The sequence below is a fragment of the Brachypodium distachyon genome, chromosome 4 (assembly GCF_000005505.3).
Source record: "Brachypodium distachyon strain Bd21 chromosome 4, Brachypodium_distachyon_v3.0, whole genome shotgun sequence".
NCBI lineage: Eukaryota > Viridiplantae > Streptophyta > Magnoliopsida > Poales > Poaceae > Brachypodium > Brachypodium distachyon.
In genome coordinates this window covers 45,402,634-45,428,630 of record NC_016134.3, presented here as the reverse complement: position 1 = coordinate 45,428,630, position 25,997 = coordinate 45,402,634, and the positions used below count along the sequence as shown (strand labels likewise).

At 44.8% G+C, this 25,997-nt stretch overlaps 4 protein-coding genes across 8 annotated transcripts; all 4 read left to right on the top strand.

The window, feature by feature from the left end:
• The first annotated feature begins 6,872 nt into the window (after positions 1-6,872).
• LOC100827529 (O-fucosyltransferase 9) lies at positions 6,873-12,388 on the top strand. Of its 2 annotated transcripts, none has more exons than XM_003578800.4 (10): positions 6,873-7,400; positions 8,276-8,348; positions 8,494-8,561; positions 9,016-9,104; positions 9,778-9,975; positions 10,061-10,265; positions 10,344-10,511; positions 10,812-10,979; positions 11,191-11,381; positions 11,706-12,388. In XM_003578800.4, the coding sequence occupies exons 1-10, from the start codon at positions 7,020-7,022 to the stop codon at positions 11,839-11,841; spliced, it is 1,677 nt and encodes a 558-aa protein (XP_003578848.1). In that variant the 5' UTR covers positions 6,873-7,019; the 3' UTR covers positions 11,842-12,388. The 2 variants fall into 2 exon arrangements, with proteins under 2 accessions (XP_003578848.1, XP_014757260.1); XM_014901774.2 differs by having other exon boundaries at positions 10,809-10,979.
• Positions 12,389-14,139: 1,751 nt separating this feature from the next.
• On the top strand, positions 14,140-14,894 carry LOC104584770. Its single transcript, XM_010240364.3, has one exon. The coding sequence runs from the start codon at positions 14,400-14,402 to the stop codon at positions 14,751-14,753; it is 354 nt and encodes a 117-aa protein (XP_010238666.1). The 5' UTR covers positions 14,140-14,399; the 3' UTR covers positions 14,754-14,894.
• A 1,848-nt stretch (positions 14,895-16,742) lies between these two features.
• On the top strand, positions 16,743-19,278 carry LOC104584769. Of its 2 annotated transcripts, XR_001407646.2 has the most exons (4): positions 16,743-16,857; positions 17,026-17,920; positions 18,454-18,608; positions 18,701-19,278. XR_001407646.2 is itself a non-coding variant. In XM_024462966.1 (3 exons), the coding sequence occupies exons 1-2, from the start codon at positions 16,994-16,996 to the stop codon at positions 18,508-18,510; spliced, it is 984 nt and encodes a 327-aa protein (XP_024318734.1). In that variant the 5' UTR covers positions 16,918-16,993; the 3' UTR covers positions 18,511-18,608; positions 18,701-19,253. The 2 variants fall into 2 exon arrangements, 1 of the variants encoding a protein (XP_024318734.1); XM_024462966.1 differs by lacking the exon at positions 16,743-16,857 and having other exon boundaries at positions 16,918-17,920; positions 18,701-19,253.
• A 1,771-nt stretch (positions 19,279-21,049) lies between these two features.
• Positions 21,050-24,449, top strand: LOC104584768. Of its 3 annotated transcripts, XR_001407472.2 has the most exons (5): positions 21,118-21,279; positions 21,375-22,533; positions 23,193-23,348; positions 23,444-23,700; positions 24,130-24,449. XR_001407472.2 is itself a non-coding variant. In XM_010240362.3 (4 exons), the coding sequence occupies exons 2-4, from the start codon at positions 21,436-21,438 to the stop codon at positions 23,636-23,638; spliced, it is 1,449 nt and encodes a 482-aa protein (XP_010238664.1). In that variant the 5' UTR covers positions 21,050-21,196; positions 21,375-21,435; the 3' UTR covers positions 23,639-24,449. The 3 variants fall into 3 exon arrangements, 2 of the variants coding, with proteins under 2 accessions (XP_010238664.1, XP_010238663.1); XM_010240362.3 differs by having other exon boundaries at positions 21,050-21,196; positions 23,444-24,449; XM_010240361.3 differs by having other exon boundaries at positions 23,444-24,449.
• Positions 24,450-25,997: the final 1,548 nt, after the last annotated feature.

Genomic DNA, 25,997 nt, shown 5'->3' with positions numbered 1-25,997 from the left:
AATTTTTTGATGCTCCCATTCAAATTTGGTCAAACTTGAGACATCCTTTGTTGGACGGAGGGAGTAAGATTTTATTTGGTTGTATTTGAATTCCGAATTCAAAAATCATGTTTGTAAGTTACATGGATTTGTAGAATGAGAGACAATTCTAGAGAAATGATGGCTTTTGGAATGGAATTTGAGTTGGGTACATAAGATTTCAAATTGAATTTCTGTACCCAATTTCGTGCCAGCCAAACAATCGGTTCCTGGAATCCAACATGAATTCCACAACTTCAGGCCTAAATGATGATTGTTGCCAAACGAGCTGCAAGGTAAATCTTGTGCGAAATCCATGCAAAAGAAATCTGCGAAATCCCAATATAGTTCTTGCGATAATGCAAGGTGCATGCATTTCTAAGTTCTGAATACAACTGTTTGGTTACACTATTTCTGAGTTCTGTATTTCTTTTTCGAAAAGAGGAAGCGATCCCCGGCCTCTGCATCAATTGATGCACAAAACCATTTTTATTGCAATGTGATCAAAAATCATACAATTCACTGATCAGCGATAGTCGGTACAAAGATAAGCCAACGAAATAGCTCTAACAAGACGAAATTATGCATCTAGGCGTCTAGTACACCGCCAGCCAGCCTGGCTGAAGATATCCCGAGCGACCATCTCCAGTCTGTTGCATCCAGTATCCAAAGGTTCCCGCAGACGCGCAGGAAGCAGGAAAGCCCACAGTCAGATCCAATGGGTAGATCTGAAAACAACCTGCAAAAAATGTGAAACTCTGGTTCTATTAAAAACAACATCATTTCTGCAGTTCCAAATAGCCCAACAGAAAGCCCAAACTCCCATTCGCATATGAGCCTTAATTTTGTTGTCTAACCCATTAAACCAGTTGCCAAATGAATTAGTAATCGAAGTCGGTGGAGGCAGATTAAAAGTAATATAAATGATGCGCCACACAATGCGAGCTAAAGGACACGAAATAAAGAGGCGATGTACAGTTTCATCGGAGTCACAAAAACAACACTTTAAACTCCCCTCCCAGTTCCGTTTCGCAAGATTCTCTTTAGTTAAAAGAACTTTGCGGTCGAGAGACCACATAAATACTTTTGAAGGAATTTTTAACTTCCACAGGTATTTCTGATGAAAAGCCGTTTGTCCTTCCATAAAGTCTGCGTACATAGACTTTACAGTAAAAATGCCCGAGGAAGAAAGACTCCAAACAAACTTATCCGGCTCACCAGAAAATTGCACCAACATCAAACGCCGAACCAAATGCAGCCAACACGCCCATTTGTGTCCATCGAGGTTCCGTCTAAAACTTATATTCAAAGGAACCGACACAAAGACCGTAGCAACAAAAACATTTTTGTGCTGCACAATCCGAAAGAGCGAAGGATATTGATGAGAAAGAGGTGAATTTCCCAGCCAGGTGTCCTCCCAGAAACGAATTCCGGTACCATCCCCCAGGATGAACATACCATGGCTAAAAAAGTCATCTTTAACTTTCATGAGCCCTTTTCAAAATGGAGAATCAGTAGGTCTAATAGACGTATGGGAAAGGGTGTCACCACGAAGGTACATGTTCTGTAGCAGTTCTTGCCACATCCCTTCCTCATTAAGGAGCTTGAAAAGCCATTTGCTTAGCAAGCATCTATTTTTAATTTCCAACAACTCAATGCCCAAACCACCTTGGTCCTTAGGACGACAGGTGATATTCCATTTGGTCAGCCTATACTTCCGCCGATGCTCGTCAGACTGCCAGAAGAAATGAGATCTGTAGAAATCCAATCTCTTGCGAACCCCGACGGTTATTTCAAGAAAAGATAACATAAACATGGGCATGCTAGTAAGAAAAAAATTAATGAGGGTAAGTCGATCGCCGTAGGAAAGAAGCTTACCCTTCCAACACCCCAGCTTTTTCTCAAAATGATCCTCCACCGACTTCCATTCCTTATTAAGCAGTGTACGGTAATGAACGGGGATCCCTGGATAACGAATTGGTAACGACCCCGACTCACACCCGAAAATGCTCTTATAGCTAGATTCCTCATCCTTAGCCTTCCTAAAACAAAAGATCTTACTTTTATGGAAGTTAATTTTAAGACCAGCGAGCTGCTTAAAAATGCTGAGTATAAGCTTCATGTTAATAGCTTTCGCTAAGTCGTGCTCCAAGAAAAGAATCGTGTCGTCAGCATATTGGAGGATGGAAACCCCTCCCTCAACCAAATGAGGAATAAGGCCTCCAACCTGACCATCCTCGTTTGCCCGAGAAATAAGGATAGCCAGCATATCGGCAACAATATTAAAAAGCAACGCGACAATGGATCACCCTAACGTAAGCCTTTCCGGGTTTGGAAAAAATGACCAATCTCGTCATTCACCTTAACCTCCACACTTCCTCCCTGAACAAGACGAGAAATCTAGTCGCACCAAATATGATCGAAACCTTTCATTCGGAGCGACTGTTGGAGAAAAGACCATTTAAATTTATCATAAGCCTTCTCAAAGTCAATCTTAAACAAGACTCCATCCAGCTTCTTCCGATGAAGCTCATGGATGGTCTCATGAAGCACAACCACCCCTTCCAAAATGTACCGGCCTGGGATAAAAGCCGTCTGCGTAGGACTAATCACTTGATGGGCGATCCCCGCAATACGATTAGTGGCTACCTTAGTAAAAAATTTGAAGCTCACATTCAACAAACAAATAAGATGATATTGCTGGATCTGAATTGCATCCTCCTTCTTGGGAAGAAGAGTAATTACGCCAAAATTAAGTTTATAAAGAGGCAGCTCGCCCGACTGAAGCTGTGTGAAAAGCGCCATCAGATCAAATTTAATTACATTCCAGAAAGTTTGGTAGAACTCGGCCGGAAAGCCGTCGGGACCTGGAGCTTTGTTACGTTCCATCTGAACGATTGCATCGTGCACCTCGTCCTCCATAAAAACAGCTACCAGAATAGCATTCTCCATCGGAGAGAGTTGAGGGATATCCTCGATCTGATCTTCCAAAAGAGAAAAAGAATTTGGCACCGATGCACCAAACAATCTCTTGTAGTAATCGGAGATAAACGATTGAAGGTTCGCTTGTCCCGTAATTGTCCCCTCGTCCTGCTCGAGTTGGAAGATTTTTTTCTTTCTGTGCTTTCCATTCGCGATGAGGTGAAAAAACTTCGTATTATTACGTCCCTCCTGGACATACTTAGCTTTAGCCCGCTGCCCCCATTTCGACTCTTCTTCCCGTCGGAGCTTAGATACGAAATCATTAGCCTCCTTCAGGGTAGACCGCTCGGCCGTCGAAAGGTCTATGGATTCAGCCTTGATATCAAGAGCGTCAATAATCTTTAAGAGGCGATCCCTTTCTTTCTTATAAACCCCACTAATATTTTTGGCCCAACCACGAAGGAAACGACGAATGTGTCTAATCTTATTTTGCCAACGCTCAATAGGCGTGTTACCCGATATAATAGACGCCCATTCAGTGGAGACCATCTCCATAAAATCCATCCTGACTTAACCATGAGAGCTCAAACAAAAAATTAGCTTTATTACCGAGGTGAGCCTGATCGCCAGAATCAATAATCAAAGGGTGTGGTCAAACCCTGAACGAGGCAGAGCATGAACTGACACTAGCGGAAATTTTTGATCCCAACCAATACTAGAAAGTATGCAATCTAATTTCTCATAAGTCGGAGTGTGACGTCTACTAGCCCAAGTAAATTGGCGCCCCGACAGAGCAATTTCCCTCAAGTCTAAGCTCTCAATAATAGCATTAAAAATAAAAGGCCACCTAGCATTAAAATTATCATTATTTTTTTCCTCACGATGGTGAATGATATTAAAATCACCACCAACCAACATCGGCAGGACTTCCGCCTCACAAATTCGAACTAGTTCGGCCAAAAATTCCGCCTTATGCACCACCTGGGCTGCCCCATAAACCGGAACCAAAACCCAGTCAAAACCATCCACCTTGGATCGTAGCTGGAATTTAACACAAAAATCCCCCGTGTCGACCCGATTGACGTGGAGGGTTGTTGTGTTAACCCCAACGAGTAGACCACCAGATCTGCCGTGCGGGGGTAAACAGTACCAAGCAAAGTCTAAACCCCCAGCCAAGTGATTCAAAAAGGGAGTCGAAAAATTGGAATGCCCCGTCTCCAAAATAGCCACAAAATCCATATGTTGCTCACGGACAATATCATGTATAAAGCGATGCTTAGCTGGGTCACGAAGACCTTCGCTATTCCAAAACATACCTTTCATCACGAATAACGTCTCTGTTTTTTAATCCTAGAGTTCCGACGAACGGCTGAGCAATCGTAGACTTTCTTCTTTCGAGGGCGTGTGACTCTCGCACAGCGATCCGACTGATCATCCTCAATGACAACCGACTCATCATCTAAGTCTACACAGAGATCTGAAATCTTCGAGACAACTATATTGTGTAAGCCATCTACATCCCATTTGCAGTCCCAACATTCTTATGAAGTAAGATAAGCGCTCTCTCCATCTCAACATCCTTAAGTAAATTAATCGATTCACTAACAGATGAAATAGTAGAACCTAGAGACACCCCAATACGACTAGCCCTCTCCATGATTTCAGAATCAGTTAGTTCAACAAAAGAAAATTTTGAAAGTAAATTTGTACCTGAATTAAAGTTCTCGTTGCGGTCACGAGTCCGACGAGCCGCGCGCTCCAACTGGGTAGCGTCGTCATCCGGCTGGGCACGAAGCGCACCCCAGACGTCGCAGCATCCTGGATCCCACCGAACGCAATCATCTCGGCCACCGTTGGAGTAGATGTCCCATTCACATGTCCGCCTAACACACGAACAGGAGCAACCGGAGCAGCAGGCGACTGCTCGAGCACAACAGCCGCCTGCAAATTGAATTGCATTGGGAGAGATGAGAAAATCCTGAAGAGGAACTCTCTACAATGCTTAGTCAGCAATCCTGGCCACACCAGCCAAATCCAGACCGCCAAAGGCGGATCGTGGGTCAGAACTAACCGACACTAATAAAAAATAGGATGTGAGCTATAGAGATGAGAAGATTGAGGATGGATTAGATTTTGTCCCTGAGATCTAGGCTAGAAACACGCTTTTCTTAAGAAAAAAAAACAAGTTGCTTCCAAGAACCCCGTAGGAAAATTGGTCCGAGCTAAACAAGAGAAGAGAGAAGAAGAAGCCAGCAAGTGCAGCTGCGTCCATGGTCGATCTCTTTTCTTTTACTTCACGTGCTGCGTCTGACATGGCTCGAGCAGACCAGCAGAGACGCAGCCAGGCCGAGCTTTGAATTTTTACCAGGCTTTTTCAGCAGGCAACGGTCGTTCGTTCCGCACAGCACCCAAGACAGCAAAAGGCAGAGGCCGTCCTTTCCTCTTCTCTGAAGCCAGGGCCAGCAGCAGCAGGAGAAGCGAGGCAGTGACGAGGAAATGCGAGTTCTACGTGAATTTTCAACCGAACCACACGCCTGTATACCTTTTCTTTTCTGAGATGGACAGGTCTGTATTCCGTGATCTCACTGATCCGATCGTCTGGGCGCTGAACACCACAAATTCACGTCGACCAAAGAAGAGAATACCGAAGAATAGTATGCCCCCCGGGACCGAACGTACGCGTGTGTGGTTTAGACTTCATAACTTGGAGGACTCGACTCTGTCGACGGACGTGGAATTCTTTTTTCCACTCTAAGGACATGAGCCTTTTTTTTTAGGTACAATACAAAGGATAAGCACCGAGACGCCTAAGTTAGTATTGTCCATGTCTAGGATATAGATCATGCTAAATTAATATAGTTTTTTTTTTGTTTTTCACTAATTTTGGACAAATAATATTTCGCATATGTGTATAAAAATCATATCTTAGGAAATATTTTTTTTCATAGGAATCAATTAATCCCTCCGAATCATATTAATTGTTGAAATATTATATGTATCTAACCGTTTTTTAGACATAGATACATCCATATTTGAACAAACTTGAGACAATTAATATGGATTGGAGAAAGTATATTATTTTTGTGTCGTAATAACCTCTTATTACTAATCTAATTCTTGTGTAGATGACCCTTTGTGTTTCCTGATCCTTGGTTGTTTGAATTTTCAGATTGTTCCAAGTTTCCAACCACCTAATGTTCTAGTACTCGCTCCAATCATGTACGTAAGGTCATATTTAGAAATTCCTAATATCAAGACAAAGAGCATATGGTTTGAACTTTCTTTTTGGCCAATAGAACATTTGTCACACTTAATGCATAGGGTACATATTTAGAATCAAAGAGACTTGCAATTAAGTGAATTAATATTAAAGAATAGTACTTTTATAATTTTGGAAAATTTAGATTTGGAATCATATAGTATACATGCAAGGAGGAGGTATATTACCAGCCTAAAATTTTACTCCCTCCGATGCATATTAATTGTCTCAAATTTGTCTAAATATAAATGTATTTATGTCTAAAAAACATTTAGATATATATAATATTTCGACGATTAATATGGATCGGAGGGAGTACAACCGTGCAATTTTTTAGCGAAACATAAATGCAAGTTTTAGGAGCTGACACCGAGAACCGATGGATAATTTTGCAGCAATCCTTAACAAATCTCATCCAACGTCCTTATTTTTAGTAATGCCTTTATTTATTTTGGGTATTTATTAATTAGTACTACTAGATCTTCGTGCATCTCGTGTAAACAGAAAACACATTGGGAGAAGTTTCAAATATTTGGCAGCATATCCCAAGGCGGCGGCGAACCCGTCGCTGGTTCCACGTCAGCAGTCAACACGTCTCTGGACTCCGGGCCCCGCCACCAGCACCCAATAGAATACCAATACCCCATTCCCTCACCGGGCGGTTACCCAACAAACACCTTCCACTGCAGGTCTCCCGTTTCCACCTCGTCTCCTCTGCGCGTTTAAAACTCCGCACCGGCGACCTCCTCGAGCTGAGCGGAGCTCGCGTCGCATGGTCCTGCCACGGCCCCGCCACTGACGTACGGGGCGGGCGAGAGAGATGTCCGTGGCGGCGTCGGCGCGCGGAGGCGGCGGGGGAGCCGCGAAGGCCGCGCGTGGGGGGCGATTCTCGGCGGGGCGCGGCGTCTGGGGGAGGCGGCGCGCCGCGGTGGTCCTTTTCCTCGCGCTGGCGTACGCGGCAGCGCTTCTCGTGTTCGTGTTCGGCGGCGGCGGCGGAGGAGGTTCTGCTGGAGGCGGCGCGGGGTTGACGGTGGCGTCGCTGCGGAGGCGGCGGCATGGCGAGCCCGCGCCCTCGACGCCGCCGCCTCCCGGGTCGGTGTACCGGAGCCACATCGTGTTCGACCGGCTGTTGCCGGAGATACGCGACGACGCCGCGCCCTCCGCCTCCGTTTCAACCCCATCGTCCTGGCGTCGCAGCATGGTGGGGTGATTTTTTTTTAGTTAATTACAGTTACCGTCCTTCGTTTTTTCGGCGACAGTTACAGTCCTTCGTTGTGGCCTTGTGGGAGATTCTGGGGCTCTCGCGTGGTCCTCGGCTGCGTCGCCCCGTTCGATTCTTCTGGTTCGTTATGCTTTGCGCAATGCTCATGCATGAGTACGCGAGAATAGGCGGAAATATTCCGGAATTTGGGGATCCTTTTGGTGCCTTTGCTCTGGGTTATACGGGAACGATGCGCAGTAATTATTACTCCGGCTGTGAGGTGGAATTCTTCGTCTGTAAGTTATTTGCAGAAAAAGTCCGGCTCCCGATTCCCAGTTTGCTCCTTCCCGTGAGCGAAGCCATGTGCCCCCTGCATTTTTCTTTGCGTACGGTTGTTTCCCTCTGCTCTGCTCATGATTTTAGATGTACTTCTGTGTAGAAACTGTTGCATACCTCTGCAATGCCAAGCAATGGACATATTGTTCCATAGGAAGAGAACTAGCTTTTGGGTGGCAGATCTTCTGCTTTTGAGCTGATGTGAATGTACTCTGTTGAAAATTGAAATGGGTTTTCAGTTCAGGGCTAAATCAGTCTAAGAATGCTTTAAAATGTACTCCCTTGTTCCATAATTCTTGTCGAAATATTACATGCATCTAGATGCTTTTTAAAAATAGATACATCCATTTTTTGGCAAATTTGAGACAAGAATTATGGAACGGAGGGAGTAGAAAAGTAGTGCTAGGGAAATATGCTCGTCAGGATTCAGGACGAACAAACTTGTTAAATCAGCCCTGAAGACTTCCAGCATGCTCATTTTTGTGCATAAATTTATCTGCACTTATCAATTGTCACATCAAAATTCTGGTATTGTGCAGTTAATGACATCACATCATCAAAACTCTGGGGAGGTATGGATGCCTTGTGTCAACAGGAGGCTGATTCGATCAGGTTCCACTTTGCAACCTTTTATTATTTCCCTGTGGACCAAATGTTCCCACTTGAAAGCTACTTATTTGTACCTTTTGTGTCCCACAATCATCATCAGTGATTAAATTTAGCATTGATATTCTGCATCACTTTTGACTCTTTGCAGAGTTGCCGCCTTCAAATGGGTATCTCATAGTTGAAGCAAATGGCGGTTTGAATCAACAGCGTCTTTCTGTAAGTTCCCCGGCCATTCTTTTAGATAAAATTTACGGTCATGGACTCATGGTTACAAGTAGCAATACAATTGCTAATATTCTTATAGAAGTCCAGTGTTGTATGCAAGTTTGCAACTATTGGTGTACCACTATATAAGTAATGTAGTATTACTGTCACTCGGTTGAGATAACTTTCATCACTGACTTTTTGCTGGAAAGACACCAGTACTATCTTGGTACACACATAGGTGGTTTATTCGTCGAACAACACACATGTCCTTTTTTTTCATCGGCCTGTTTTATATGGCATTTGTTTTCTGTTGCGGATATATTTCTTCTCACCTGAGAGTTTGAGAACGGTGCTGTGGTCTCTACCATTAGTTGTGATGTGGTTGTCTCATGTCTGTAATGTCCTTGGAATGTTCACACTATGCTGAGTAATAATTATTGACAGTGCAGTCTTTTCAATGCAGATCTGCGATGCGGTCGCTGTCGCCAGCTTGCTTAATGCTACTCTTGTGATCCCAATATTTCATTTGAATAGTGTTTGGCGTGATCCTAGGTAATTATAAAATTTTCTGCTCAATGCTTTGTTCTGTCACATTAGATAATTGTCATATTTATCTTATCTGATACCTACCTGTCTGGAACAGTTGTCCCTTGGAACTAAATTACTTCTTTTTTAATTCTTTCCTGAAACAGTTCATTTCACTTCTACAGCTCACTTTTGGTAGTGGTATCCACGAAATTTCATTTTTGCCATCCTATTTCGTGTGCTGATATGTATCTTGTATGTACTAACTTGGCATTAATGTACTTGAACCTGATTTGTTTAATGACATATGAAATAACATTTGGATTAAATTTCCCCACATTTTTTTATGATTCATCATACTAAATTTACAATTCTCTGTAGCATGCAAGGCTCCAACCTAATTGCAGTAGCATCTGGTGTTATGATCCCAAACTTCACTTTTCTTATGTGCCGTGCCACATATCAACATTGTCATAACTACTAATGTTTGCAGTATACGATTAAAACATATGTTATTTACATGTTTTGTCATACTAATTTTACAATTGTCTATAGCATGCAAAGTTTTTATCTAATTACAGCATTTGGTTTTGTGATCCCAAATTTCACTTGTCCTATGTGCATGCACCTGTGCCACGTATCGATATTATCGTAAACAGTTTCAGGATAATAATGTGTTTGCCTTGTGTATATTTTTCAGCAAATTTAGTGATATTTTTGACGAAAATCGTTTTATCGAGACAGTTGGAAAACATGTAAGAGTTGTTAAGGAACTGCCAGAAGATGTTTTGCTTCGCTTCAATTACAATATCAGCAGCATACCAAATATGAGAACCAAAGCCTACTCATCTCCACATCACTATCTGCACAAGGTGCTTCCAAAATTACTGGAGTTAGGGTATGTACAGTAAATGCTTCCCACCACACAAAAGAGGAGATGCCTTGATTGAACATGGATTTCATTCTATTTCTATCCCATGCAGGGCCGTGCGCATTGCTCCATTCTCGAATAGATTGGCTCAGTCAGTTCCATCAAATATCCAGGCCTTGAGGTGTTTGGTGAACTACCAGGCACTGAGATTTGCCGAGCCAGTAAGGCTTCTTGCAGAGGATATGGTTGTCCGAATGATGAAAAAAAGTTCTTCGACTGGTGGCAAATATGTCTCGGTGCATCTTCGATTTGAAGAGGTTTTAATACACTCTCTTGTGCACTTTAACTATTACACATTTCTTCCATCCTACTAAGGCTTTGTGCATACTGTTTAGGATATGGTAGCTTTTTCATGCTGTACATATGATGGTGGCTGGAAGGAGAAAATTGAAATGGAAAATGCTCGTGAAAGGAGCTGGAGAGGGAAATTTCACCGACCTGGTCGAGTTATCAATCCTGAGGCAAACAGAAGGGATGGAAAATGTCCACTTACTCCTCTAGAGGTTAGGATATCCTGTATTTGTCTACTGTAAAAACTGCAATTCTGGAATTTGCACCGAATCATGCACTCAGCATTTTACGTTGTTTAAGATCTCTTTAGGCTTGTTGATATCATTCTTGTTTTTTTAATATAAAACTATTGTTGCTTAGTTGGTGAAGTTTCAGGCCGTTACTAATAACCTTTAAGCCCAGTGCTAACCTTTAAGTACAGTGCCATCAATTAAGTTGTCGATTTAAAAGCATTCAGACATGCAAGAAGACTTACTAGAGATAATGTATTAACTTTTGACTGAATTTAGCAGGTTGGTATGATGCTGCGTGGCATGGGATTTGACCATTCAACCTTCCTCTATGTTGCTTCTGGTAAAATATACAATGCTGCAAAATACATGGCTCCCCTTCGCCAGATGTTCCCTCTTTTGGAGACCAAGGAAAGTCTTGCTTTACCCGAAGAACTTGCTGAGTTTGAGGTATTGTTTTTGCCAGCAACCCTGAGGCTGTTCTAAACGTTGGATGTACACAAATGCACTGAACTGCTCATTGTCTTACATTCATTTGTTTTTCGGACAGCATTGTCTTACATTCAATTTTGCATATTGTTTGGAATATAGGTTGGATTAGAGATTCTTTTACACTAATATACAATTTGTTAGCTCCTAATTACAAACTTATTATTTGCAGGGGTACTCATCTCGACTAGCAGCAATAGATTACACTGTCTGTGTTCAGAGCGAGGTGTTTGTGACGACTCAAGGGGGGAATTTCCCTCACTTTCTGATGGGGCACAGGCGCTACCTGTTTGGTGGGAATGCAAAGACAATAAAACCTGACAAACGAAAGCTGGTCTTATCTTTTGATGATCCGAATATCAGGTCAGTTTTCAGCTGCCATTATGTGCCTACAATGTCTGATAAATCAAACTAAATCAGTTCCTGTGTTGGCTATCGTCTAGAAATTTTCACCAAATCTAACTGTTGAAGCAATTCGTGCTGACCCAAGCTGCCTTTGTAATCCTTCCACCAACCAAGACTGACCTGTGTAGCTGTTGCCTACTTTTCTCAACACATTAGTCTTTTTGACAAATTGTGACACACCTCGGAGTTGACATTTTCATGATCTGATGATGTTTCCATCTTTTGTAGTGCGCAAATTGATTTATAATTATATGAAACTCTTATTGCTTCTGTCAACTGCAGATGGAGTCAATTCAAACGCCACATGCAGGAGATATTGCACCACAGTGACATAAAGAGCATCGCTTTCAGGAAACCTAACGATTCCATATACACCTTCCCAATGCCTGATTGCATGTGCCAACAAGATGGAATATAATCTAGCTTAGCATGCATACGTGAGGGATGCATACCCTCTGCCTTTGTGCAACAGAGGAACGAAAAGCACTGCGTCGTGGATAGTACTAACAGGAATTGGCAGCTCATGATCAAAGCCGGAGATAAAATCGAGGGCTTGGAATTTCTCGCAAGGTACTGAAACCCTCTCGCTTGCCTTGAGCCGTTCAATGCTAGAGATGGAATGGCCAGAAACAGCCTGACGGCAAGGAGTTCCATAGAAGTAGAAATGCAGAGGATGTGAGGTATTCTTTAAAATTAGTAATCTGTGGATAGTCCACCATATAGCAATTTCTATTCGTCAGTTCTGTATGTAGGTTGCAAAGAGGAGAGTTGCAAAATTGGGTTGTAGATATGAGCACAACCTAACTGCGTCGGTATATATGTATAAAAAAGAATGGCTAACAACCAACTGAAAGGAATTTTCAGGGACGGACTGCCTTTCAGTCGACCATTTTCTTAATCCCAGTGCATTATATTTTAAATTGCTGGATCATTTACTGAAAAATGTATTCAATGTTGAATTGTTACCGGAGCAATTTCATTTCTTGCACTACAACTTTCCTGTTGTTTCCACACTACTAGTGTTGAAATGTTCCTTAAGCACTTTCAGTGTGTTGTCATACATTTCTGGTTTACTCGAGTGCGAACTTTGGCTCATCGTGAGAAACACGATGATTCAAATGAAACATGATTTGAATGCGTTTGGGAGGCACTCCAACCTGTTCACCTGAATGTTGCCTCTTGCGCCAGTCTCGCGGACCTTGCAACTCAGTCTCCATCCGACAAAGTTCATGCTTCTGTGCTCATTGATGTGCTGAAATATTTGGAAACGAAGGAATGCCAAGGTCTTCAGGAACAGTGTTCTCTTCCGACATTTATCTCAGGTCCTCTCGCTGTAACTCTATTCCTAAGAAAGCCCTTCTCATTGATTGAGCAATAATGTACCTTGTAATTACTTTCCTTTCCTTCCCCTTCTTGTATATTGTTAGGCTCTCTTTATACTGCTAGGCTCTCTTTATACTGCTCTTAATTTTAATAAAGTTGTGCAGGTGGCTGTTGCCCGCCGTAGTTCGGATCAAAATGCTGCCTGTACCATCAGGCTGCGAGTGGCCCGTCAGACAGAGCCGGTCAAGCAACCCAAGCGTTCAAACTAAAACCAATTCCCCCGCGGCTGCGCGCTAACGTACTTTGGCTTCGTCCATTTTCCGGCACATCTGTCTGCGTGTGTGACGATCCTCAGACTCTATTTTGGAATGTAGATTCCGTGCAAGAATTCCGTATAGTACGTTGGACCGGCAGGGCGTGCTCATCTGAGATGCTGCACGGTTCATCTCAAGGAGACCAAGATAAGCTTATCCATACCAAATTAAGATTGCACGGAAATCCGTGGTCCTACCTATGCATTGTTAAAAAGAGGGATGGAGTAATGCTAGAGCGATCGAGCAAGATCAGTGGCTCGTGCGTGCGGTAGTGCTATATACGTGCGTGCAGCGGTACATGGACGCGTTGGCATCGACGTGGCAAAGTTCCGAGAATCCGGCGCACCCACCGCCGGTCAGATCCTGCGCACGCCCATCACGACGTGACGGGCGCCCCACCTACCCCACCATTGTCATCGAGTGTTAACGCGGCGACTATTAACGCTCCTCTTAAAATAAGAAATGCGGCCCAGTCCTCGGATGCCACTCGCCGTGGCGCCGCGGCGGCCACTGTACGTGGCCCGGGCGCCTGTCCGATGTCAAACTCGCAGGGGCCCTCTTTGAATCGAAGATTTTATTGACAGCGTGACAAAAAATGTCTCAAATTTGTTAAAATTTAAATGTATATAAACATGACTTAGCGTAGATGCATTCGAATTTAGTTAAAGTATTTTCCACAAGAAAAGAAAAGAATTTAGTCAAAGTTGTGACATCTTTTGTTGGATGGAAAAACTACTACCTACGTTCAAATTGACTAAATTTGAATGCATCTATACACTAAGTCATGTCTAGATACATTCAAATTTTGACTAATTTGAGTCATTTTTTGTTGGACCGAGGGAGTAGTAATATTTGTAACTGTTAGCAACATTGGAACACTTTTTTTTTTGGGGCAACGGATGCTCACGTATGTATCGTTGAAATTTCAGAATCATAATGCAAAGCACTTGTGTCCCCGACGGTGGGCCACAGAATCAAACGCGATCACGGCCCATGACTGCCTGATCCTCTCCAAGAAAAGAGAAAGCCAAAAAAGAAAAAAAAGCCTAAAGGCGGTCGACGCGATGAGCGCAAGCATACAAAGGCGAGCGGGGGAGTCACCTCCGAGTCGGACACACCAACGCTCCGCCTCCGGTCCAAGCCAAGCAAAACGCTCCCATCATAAAAAGCACAAGCTCTCTCTTGCCATCCATCGTCCCACGATCGTCGCTATCCCCCACCTCGCATCGTCTCCAACCCAATCCAAATCCGGAGCGGAGCGAGCGAGTGAAGAAGGCGACGAGGCCCAGGGGGTTGCTTTCTTCTTCCAGCCCTTCGCCTTCGCCGATCGACCGAGAGGATGGCGGGCGGCGGGAGGATCATCAGGGTGCCGGCGCTGCGGACGTGCGCGGCGGCGGCGGTGGCGGCGTGCGCGGTGCCCGTGGCCGTGTCGCTGGCGCTGCTCTGGCTGCCCCTGCTCTGCTTCGCGGTGGCCGTCGTCCGGTTCCGCCGGGTGATGAGGACGCGGAGGGCGGCGGCGGCGGAGCAGAGGTGCGGCGGCGGCGGCGGCGGGAGGTCGGGGGCGGCGGTGGACGCCGGCGACCGGCTGAGGCTGCTGCAGAAGTACCTCGAGGACCAGATGGAGCTCGTCGGGGCCGAGGCCGGGGAGGTGTTCTTCCGCGACCTCGGCAGCAGCAGCCGCGTCGAGTCATAGAGAGCGGGGGGGATTGTATCTTTCCTTTTTCTTTGTTCTTCTTGTTCTTCAAGAAGAATCGATCAGAGACTTCGATCTGTAGGAGCCGGTTTTGTTCGTGGTCGGTGGAATGAAACATGAGCAAGGATTTAGTTTAGAGTCCGTCTTCTCGTTGTTGTTCCCTTTTGCTGCCAATTTTGCTTGGCAAACGAGCGCCTGATCGAGAAGATCAAAAGATTGTTAGTTGGGGATTTGCGAATCGCTTCTGCTGCTGGCTTTCTCTCCCTTCTCTTCTTGCTTGCTGGCTTGCTGCTAACTAACTTGGCTTGCACGTGCCGCTTGCCTGCTTTGTTCCTTCCTTGTTTAGAAACCTCTTTGTTGTTGCGTGTCCAACGAACGACTATCCGCAGCGCTTCTCTCCAAGTGCACGCTACTGCGGTACACGATAACGAAACCTCTTTTTTGGCAAACAATTACTGCTAGCTGAGATGAGATTAACTAAAGTGAACCGTGAACTCCATTTCACAAACACATTTTTCTTTCAGAAACACCTGACCGAGACGAACTAACCCCTCCGTTCCATTCCGTTCCATATCAAGTCATATCAAGTGTCAAAATATTACATCTATTTAGATGCTTTTTAAATATAGATACATCATCTTTAAACAAATTTAAGACACTTAGATGCTTTTTAGATATAGATACATCATCTTTAAACAAATTTAAGACACTTAATATGGGAGGAATGAAGCAGCAGTTAACATACGCTGCGGCAGCAAGTAATTCATGACCCATGGCATCTGGAATTCGGCCTTCCGGACGGTGCAGAGCGTTCGGCTCCATAAAACAAAAGTGAGCATCTGCCTCAGACTCTCGGTGCCGTAGGTGCTGAGTATCTGTGGATAGAATACCGATGAAGAATTACGCTGAGCGGCGGGCAGGCATTTGTTGTTGTTGCCCTTGTTGGTGCATGTCATGATTCATGCAGAAATTGGCAGAAAACAGACAGGGCCGGATAGTGAAATGTGCGTTAATTGCCTCCAATTTAGTTGAAGGTCTCTTTTGCAGTATACCTCCAAATCATTGTGACTTTTGTCTTTGTACAAAATCAGGAGGACTGCAGTGTCCGATCCTACTGTTGGCGGCGCTATGCGAAGCAAAACGCAGCCTTGGTGGATTTTTCGGTTTAGTTTGGACTGGACGCGTGCATGGTATGACCTGACTGAGCCATCGATTCTGGCTGGGCGTTCTCGGTCGCACCAGGCAGGACCCGAGCATGACTTAGCTATGCGCAGCCCCGGCCCAGACCAAAAGGCCTGGAAGCATTCGAGGCGAAAAGAGGCCCCCGATGGCCCATTATTGAAATGTCTGTGGCCTGGAACTTATTTGAAATTTTTGCTAGAGTTTAGCCAAACATCTCTGGATTTCTTTGCAGAAAATTCATGCACGTACGACGTTGACGTAGCTGACAAGTACTTCCTCCGTCTCATATTAAGTGACTCAAATTTGACCAAATATGAATGTATGTATGCTTAAAAAGCGTCTAGTTACATGTAATAGAAAGTCACTTAATATGAAACGGAGAGTAGAATTTAGAAAAAAGTACATGTGAAATTTGATCAAAACATGTGAACATTTGCGTACGTGCCCATAGCGACTCTTCAATTTGGTGGCTATGAATTGTATATCATCATAATTTGTGAATAGAGTAATTTCTTTCCAGCACCCAATGATCTTCATTTTTTTTCCACCAATTTTTACATATGTGGGCGGGCGTGCCTGTAACTTTATTTTTCGCGAGCTTTTTTTTCTTTTTACAATATTGTGAAACTTGTAGAGATAGTACGTCTTAGTTAAGTTCGCATATTACAATGCTGTCAAAAAAAAGTTACTCAGTAGCATAAGATACCAGTGGAAAAATGTTTGGAAATTCGTTTAACGTTAACTCGCGCTAGTGCTAGTTGGGTTGATTCATCTCATCTACTACAAGGCGGTATTTAAGAGGAGTACCACATGTTTACGCAACTTCTTCTGTCATTCTGTTTTTTTTTTCTTCTGGAAGCAACTGCTTTAGGCGGCCGAGGAGAAGGAGGAAGACGAGCCAGCCGTGGGCAGCAAGGGGCAGGTCAGGTTCCTTCCTCCATTCCTCCATCATCTCGTCGATTCTTCTCTCCTCGATCAGTCCAAATCGAAATCACTTATTGCTCCGGTTTCGTCCTGCTGCCACCCGAGATTCGAGTTCCTTGCCGTCCTGCGGATTCATGGCTGCTAATCTTCTCACGCTTGCTTGCAGGTTCCAGCAGCCTTCGTGCGCGCCACCTGTTCGACCGAACGCCTCCGAGCCCTGCCGGCTGCCGCGCCACAATGGCGGAGGAGCAGCCTGCGCGCCCCGTCGTCGGGATCAACGACCTCCCCTTGGACGTCCTCCGCAGCGTCTTGTCCCTCCTGAGCGCGCGCGACGTCGTGCGCACCTGCGTGCAGTCGCGGCTCTGGCGCGACCTCTGGAAGTCCGTTCCCGTCATCAACGCCCTCGTCTTCGACTTCGACGGCCGAGGTCGAAGTTACCAGCAGGCCGAGGTGCTGTTCAAGAGGTTCATGAACCATTTCCTGGAGGCCCGTGGACCCGTCCCTCTCCAAGACTTCCGCCTCTGGTACAGAGAGTCCGAGGAAGACGAAGAAGCCCAATCCGGAGACGCAACGCATGGATCAGCTATGCGTCACGGCAAGATGCTTCGCACATCGTGGGTATCAATCGTCTCTTGCCGTACTACCTCGCTCCCGATGTGTTCACTTCAAAACACCTGAAAGTCCTGCAGCTCAGCAGGGCTGTTTTGGTCCAAGGCTTCTTTAGGCAGCTGAGTAATTATTGCCCTGAATTGAAGGCCCTGTTCCTATCGGAGTGCCGGATTTTGGACACTAATATTTACTCCGAGACGATCGTGGTTTTGTCCCTCACGATCAACCTCCTTGGTGACCAGCCTGGTATTTGTATTCCAAGCCTCATTTCTCTGATCCTCCATTCTCGTTATGGGCCCGGGCTACCTTTATTGAAATCTATGGAATCGCTGGAGGAGGCATGGATATTAATCTCGCGACAAAACCAAGATATTGATGCTCCTGCTATCAGACAGTTCCTCAACAGCCTTTCTCGTGTTAGAAGATTGGAATTCGATTATCAACACAGAAGGGTAAGCTTCTAGATATGATTTCATTAACTGTCATGTCTCTTTTTTAGTGTAGCCTATTCATCTTCAGATACATGTCAATATCAAATGGTGAGCCATAACCCATAAGCATGTTTTTTCTTCTGTGTCAGCCAGTAGTCATTACATAACCATACGTGCAAACCTAATTGCTTGGCAGGATGATTTGTGCTGTCTGGTGTTCACTCAATGAAATCTAATTCGTACACAGTTTACCCTCACCTACTTGTCGATTAAAATATCCTAGTTGGTGGTTTGATTTTGGAATGAAACACCGGCATTTCTTAATCATTATCTTAGCACTGTAGCTTTGTAATTGGCATTGATTTTTTTTACCTATCCATCGTGCTCTGGAGCTCTTTCGTTTCGCCTGTAAACTTTTCAACAGACGCTAAACCAGTGAACTCACATCTTGTTATCTCTGTCTTGATATTGCTAAGAAGTTTGGCCGAGTCAAAAAAAATCTAGATCATGGCATCGATGTTATGCTGCATCCTGATTTTTTAAATCCTGTGCAGCTCACAATGGAAAATAATTACCATGGTGTCCAACATTCAGCAATCTTACAGATCTGACTCTTCATGACTGGTGTGTGCATGAGGACTTCTATGGATTGATAGTCTTCCTTCAGAAGTCACCAAATCTGAAGAAGCTAACTCTGATACTAAAACCAGTATGTGGTTCCTCTTCCACCTTTATATTTGATCCCCCAATAATAATCATAAATGTGTTGTGAAGATAAAACTTTTGTGTTTGTCTTGCTAGCCGACGGAGCAATCTGGGGTGGTACCTTCAATTATCGGACAACTGGAAGAAAGATCGTTTAGATGTAACCAGCTTGAGGGTGTGGAAATCGTATGCTTGAAGAACCAGTGCTCCATGCTCCCCAAGGTGCGACAGTTCTTGCTTGATGGAGGCATAACCACTGATAAGATTCATATTGCAGTTAGCACCGGGTAAGGCCAAGGCGTGTGAACTTTCTCAGGTTCAAGTAGAGTCGAAATGTCAGATGATCGGCCATTCGCTCACCATTGCAGAATATGACTGTCCTGTTGGATTTACTCCCGTTCGTTCCCCTTCAAGTTGGAAGGAGCATGGCATTCTTGTTTCTTGTTTTGCTATTTGTCATGCTTAGAAATTAGAATCACAGTGCAATGGTGAATTTGACAGAATATTGTCGCTGAACGCGAGCCGAAACAAGAAGGTCGTTTAAACGTGGCTTTGTTGATACCGTATCTTAAGAATCCTATACGTGGAGGAGTCCTTCTTACCTGATGTATGGTGCAATATATAGCTCACTGTGGTTTTGCTCTTTCAACTGATGCGTGCTGTCATTTTTTTGACTGAAGATGCGTGCTGTTAATTGTTTTCTAGTTTGTGCAATTCCAGTCGTACCTCTTTTTTTCTTCTATTGGAAGCTTAGAGGCAGTAAGGCACGTTTTTCCTTTAATCCATACCGGAATGTATATGCCTATATTACAATCTTGAACGTGCAAGCGATAATACTGGAAGCACCGATTCCATTGTATGATACTAGTTAAAATGAGGTTAATTAAATGAACTGTGAACTCCTTGAGATGAGAGTGAAACATACTGAACCTTTTTTTACTTTCAGAAACACTTATTTAACAGTACTGTAGTACTCCCTCGTTACATAATTCTTGTGTCAAAATTGTCCAAAAATAGATGTATCTGTTTCTAAAAAGCGTTTATGTACATGTAATATATCGACAAGAATTATGGAACGAAGGAATAGTTAGTTAGAGCGGTACAGACTTTTAAATTTGGTGGCAGCTAATTGTAGTACATCGACATAATTTGTGAATCCCTTCTAAATACATATGCGTCTTTTTTCCGTGCATAAATTTTACACAATATTGTGAAACTTGTAGAGACATACGTTTTTACCGGAGTAAATTTCAGAAAACCACACTTTTTAGGACAGCTGTGTCGCCGAGCCACACTTAACGAAATACCGTCCGCAAAACCACACTTTTTGAGTCAAATTGTCTCAGTAAGCCCGAAAACCGCTTATGTTGATGGTTTTGCTCAACAAGCGGGGCCCACATGTCGGTTGCCAAGTCAGCCCGAACCCGACCCGTAAGCTCGTCACTTCACTTCTGCCCTTTCTCCTCCCCACAGTCTAATTCCCCACCTTCGGAAGCGATATCCAGCGAGGGGCACCCGGCAGCGATCTCGGCAAGGCCAGAATCCCACAGGGCGAGTGAGCAGATGTTCGTGTTGCCGCGGGCAACAGCCAGGTGCCACTGGTCCGTGTGACGCCACGAGTCGTGAAGCCACGGATCTGCGAGGCGCCTGGCGGCCCGCCCGTGACGGCGCCGAGGGTAAGGCTCAGGGACGGGCTGCACCTGGCTTACACCAAGTCCGGGGTGCGCAAGGAGGAAGCGCAGTTCAAGGTCGTCTTCTCCCATGGGTTCTCCGGCTCTCGCCTCGACGCCCTCCGCGCAACATCGGTCGGTAGTACTCCACGATTCTCGAGTGCTCTGTTCCGGCTTGCAATGCAATCTCAATCTGCAAAGCAGCGTTTTAGCTGCTGCTGGATGATGTGAGGAGGATTGCGACCGTGGACGGGTTGGGGAGAATTGGGGATCGTCCACTGAAAAGGTTGTGTCAGAACATTGAGCGAGCATATATGCTTCAAGGATTGGATTTGCAGTACCGAAACTTTTACAGTAGTTTTCAGGAAAATTATGTTGGTTCAGATCACAAATTCGAAACAGAACTTCGCAGCCCCGTCGAGTACTTCCGACGTCTCCGGCCGATGGAATCCGGAGCGATGCGCAAGAAGCAAGCTAATTGATTGATTAAACGTGCAAGAACAGAAGTACCACGTCAGTACGCAAATGCTGAACACATGCGGGCCTATCTGTCAGGATTTGAGCAAAACCATCAACTTAAGCGGTTTTCGGGTTTACCGAGACAACTTAACTCAAAAAGTGTGGTTTTGCAGACGGTGTTTCATTAAATATGGCTGCATGACAAAGTTATCTAAAAAGTGTGGTTTTATAAAATTACTCGTTTTAGTAAGTTACTCTAGTACGGTGTACGGAGTATATTACTCACCGTAGACAGTACTCCGTAGTTGGGTTGATTCGTCTCATCTACAAGGCGGTATCACGAGGAGTACTACAAATTTACGCAACTCCTTCTGTCATTCTGTTTTTTTTCTTTTTCTGGAATCAACTGTTTTAGGCGGCCGAGGAGAAGGAAGAAGAGGCAGCCGTGGGCAGCGAGGGCCAGGTCAGGTTCCTTCCTCCATTCCCCCTTCATCTCGCGGAGTCTCCTCTGCTCGATCTTTCCAAATCGAATCGTTCGTCGCTCAGGTTTCGTCCTGCCATCCGAGATTCGAGTTCCTTCCCGTCCTGCGGATTCATGGCTGCTCCATAGCCGCTAATCTTCTTACTCTTGCACCCTGCAGTCTCCGTGCACGCCACCTGTTCGACCGAACGCCTCCGAGCCCTGTCGGCTGCCGCGCCCCAATGGCGGATCCGCCCGCGAGCCGGCGCCGCCCCGTGGCCAGGATCAACGACCTCCCCGACGACATCCTCCGCAACGTCTTGTCCTTCCTGAGTTCGCGCGACGCGGTGCGCGACTGCATGCTGTCGCGGCGCTGGCGCGACCTCTGGAAGTCCGTCCCCCGCATCGACGCCGACATCACCGACTTCGACGACCAAGGTTACAGTGACGAGCAGTGCGAGGTGCTGCTCAAGAGGTTCATGAACCGTTTCCTCGAGGCCCGTGACCCCGTCCCTCTCCAAGAGTTCTGCCTCTGGTACAGCGTGTGCAAGGACGTCCCAAAAACCGAATCCGAGGACGCGTCCGGGGACGACGAAGATGCCCAATTCGCAGAGGACGACGACGAAGAAGCCCAATTCGAAGAGGATGACGACGAAGATGCCCAATTCGCAGAGGACGACGACGAAGAAGCCCCAATCGCAGAGGACGACGATGAAGAAGCCCAATTAGCAGACGCGCCCGAGGATGACGAAGAAGCCCAGTTGGCAGACGATGAAGACGAACAAGACAAATCCGCAGACGTGTCCGAGGAAGACGAACAAGACAAATCCGCAGCTGCCAACGAATGGATCAGATATGCGTTGAAACACAATGCTTCGGTCATCGTGGTTGTCAATCGGCTGTATGCATTGAACCTCGATCATGCTGGGTTCACTTCAAACTACCTGAAAAGCCTGAACCTCAGCAGTGCTATTTTGATGCAAGGCTTCTTTGAGCAGCTCCAAAGTGGTTGCCCTAAATTGAAGCATCTGTCCCTATATGACTGCGTGATTATGGACACTGAGGTTTCCTCCCAGACGCTCGAGGTCTTGACCCTCCCTGATCAAGTTCATTTCCCACCTGATCACCAGGCTACTATTTCTGCTCCAAGACTCATTTCTCTGGCCTTCAATAATTCTGAGGGGCCCAGGTTACCTTTGTTGAGAAACATGGCATCACTAGAGGAGGCATGGATACAAATCTCGGAAAACATCAAAGCTATTGATGCTCCTGATATCACACAGTTTCTCGACAGCCTTTCTCGGGTTAGAAGATTGAGTTTCAATTATGATAACAGACGGGTAAGCTTCTAGATTTTACTTCATTAACTGTCATGTCTCTTTTTTTAGTGTAGCGCATTCATCTTCAGATAGTTGTCAATAGCAAATGGTGAGCCATAAGCATCTTGTTTCTTCTTCTGTGTGAGCCACCAGTCATTACATAACGGTTGGCAGGATGATTTGTGCTGTCTGCCTGTCTGGTGTCCACTCAATGAAATCTAATTTACACACTCAATTTATACTCAACATACTAGCTTGTCGATTAAAATATCTTAGTTGGTGGTTTGATTTTGGAATGGAACACTGGCATTTCTTATTCATTATCTCAGCACTATAGCTTTGTAATTGCCATTGCTTTAAGTATAAGAAGAAAAAATGGCGCCTTATGAATGCAAAGCGTATCGGATAAAATCACATAGTCACCATATTGATGGCTCTCTCGTTGGAAAATATAAGTGTATCAATTTTTTTTGTTATCATATTTTTTTTTCTGTTTTGACCTATCCATGTGTTCTGGAGCTCTTTCGCCCGTAAACTTTTCAACAGACTCTCAACCAGTGACTAATCACATATTGTTAGCTATGTCTTGATACTGTTTACAAAAGTTTGGCCGAGTCAAAAAGAATCTAGAACATGGCATCGATGTTATGCTGCATCCTAATCTAATAAATCCTGTGCAGCTAACAATGGAAAATAATTGCCAATGGTGTCCAACCTTCAGCAATCTTACAGACCTGACTCTTGATGAATGGTGTGTGCATGAGGACTTCTATGCATTGATAGTGTTCCTTCAGAAGTCACCTAAGCTGAAGGACCTGACTCTGATACTAAATGAAGTATGTGGTTCCTTTTCCACCAGTATATTTGATCCTCCAACACTTTTATGTTGCATGTGTCGTGGAGATAAAAAAAATTATGTCTGTCTTGCCAGCCGCATCAGCGATTTGGGGAAGAACCTGCCATTATTGGAGCACTGGAAGAAAGATCATTTGCATGCAACCAGCTTGAGAGTGTGGAAATCATATGCCCGTCCGAATGTTCCCTACTCCCCAAGGTTCAAACGTTCTTGCTTGATGGCGGCATAACCCTTGATAAGATTCGTATCAAGCAGAAGCAGCACCGCTGAAATTAGCTCCAGGGAAGGCCAAGGCGTGTGAATTTTCTCAGGTTCAACTACGGTACTGAAAGGTCAGAAGATTGCTCATTCACTCACCATCGCAGGCAAATATGACTGTCGACCTGTTGGATTTACTTTCGTTCGTCCCCTTCAAGTCGGTAGGAACAGGGCATGCTTGTTTCTTGTTTTCCTTTTTGTCATGCTTCGAATCAAAGTGCACTATGGTGAATTTGACAGAATATGGTCGCTGCGAACACAAGCCAAACAAGGAGGGCATTTAATCGAGGCTTTGTTGACATCGTATCTTAATAACCGTAAACGTGGAAGAGTTCTTCTTGCTGCCTGATGTATGGCGGTGCAATATGTAGCTCTTTTAGCTCACGTACTGTTCTTTTGCTTTTTCAACGGATGCGTGCAGTTATTGGTTTTCTGCTAATGCAAATCTAGCAGTATCTTCTTTGTCGCTGATCCTTGTTTGAATTGTTTTCCCGGTATGTAAGCACGCCTTGGTCGACCGATCAGGTTGTCGCTGTATGTTTCCAGGTCACAGGACCTGATCAGAGATGGCGATGGAACACTGGAATTAAACTTGTGAGTGGGACATTTTTTGGATGTACGCACGCTAGCTCGTGATGGATAATATGCATCGACACATCGTTGTACTTGAAGACGCATGTGGAGTATGTGTGTTGGGATGAGTGAAGGGTGCGTCCATCTATAACTGAATGCTACTTGGACCCAACCTGATGGATATGTTACTGACAATGAAACTGTATGTACGTGCGACAATGATACAATACTATAAACCACATTTATACCAGATCGATCGACATTCGTTGACAGCAAATTAGTAGTAGTAGCTGCTGGTTATATACCAATGCCCTTTAAGATGCAGGGAAACATTGCTTAAGTAGTGCTAATTAACGGCAATAAAGACAACTGAAACATACTCTGAAGGAAGCTGGTTTACATGTGAGAAAAAGGCTTCACCTCTTTACATTACAGCACCTGATCGAATTGATGGATGATTGGTGATTACAGTATCCCAGCAAAACCAACGGATTATTAATTACTCCCTCCGATCCTAAATTGTTGTCGAAATATTACATGTATTGAGACGTTTTTTAAGAATAGATACATTCATATTTGGACAAATTTGAATCAAGAATTTAGGATCAGAGGGAGTAACATATATGAATGGTGCAGATCGTGCGAATCCGACACGTGCTTCTCATGCTTCTATTATTAGTGGAGATGCAGCAAACAGTAGGGGAGGAAGTTGTCGATGCAGGGCCATTCTTTTTTCTCAGTCAATACTCCACCAGATTGACATCAGAATACTCTGCTCTCCTCTCTATCTCTGTCTCTCTGTGCTGGGTTTTGCCAAGTCTAAAAAGATTTGAGAGCAAGCCTGTGCAAGAATCAGAACAAGAGGAGTTCAGTTGGATCGAGATTCGAGAACCCTGGTTGCTATATGCCAGGTAGATCACGTACAGATCCCCCCGCCGGCGTTCCAGAAGTTGTAGTACACACGAAAGAGCGAGCCGTACGTGCATCGGTGCATGCATGAGCAAACGTACCAGGCAAGCTACGTAACATCGGCGGGCGGACCAAACACCAGCTACTATATATCGTAAACCGTTTAACTAGCATAGCTTCCGGCCGTTAGTTAGTTGTCGGTTCCCCTGTAAAGCGTAAAGCTGGATCGGGTAAAGATGCTGCTGCAGGGCTATATTACAGTCCCTATTATTTTTCCTCCCGAAGGTACGGGCCACATGCAGCCGGCCTGGCATAGCATGCAAGAGTACCCGAAATTAATATGGACCGTCTGTCCAATCAAATCTAACGATTAATTTTATCTGGTAATCCAATTCAAATTTTTAGGAGTACCTTTCTATAAAATCAGGGAGTACCATGACATAAGGGGCTAAGTGGTAATCACAACATAACCATTTTGCACTTTTGTCCCTATTTTTCTGCTAATCCCCCCCCCCCCCCACACCCCACACACAAAAAATCACGTAATGCTCGACGGGGCGGGCCGCACTCACCGCCGGGGAGGCCGCCACGACGGTGGATCCTGGTATCACTTGGCTGCGTCGGAGTAAGTAAATCACGAAATCTATTCATATACATGCAACGGCAATCTCATTCTAATCCCAAAATCCAGCCCTCGACAACGCGGTGACCGAGGTTATCGCGCGTGCGGCGTCAGTCAGACAATCACCGCCATTCCCAGATTGTATACATAAAACATATTCACAAGTTCTGATTGTATGTGAGAATCCAAGAAAATTAAGGCCAGATGAACAAAAAAGACACCGATGCTTTTTAGCCAATCAATCACTTGATCCATGGAGTATCCATG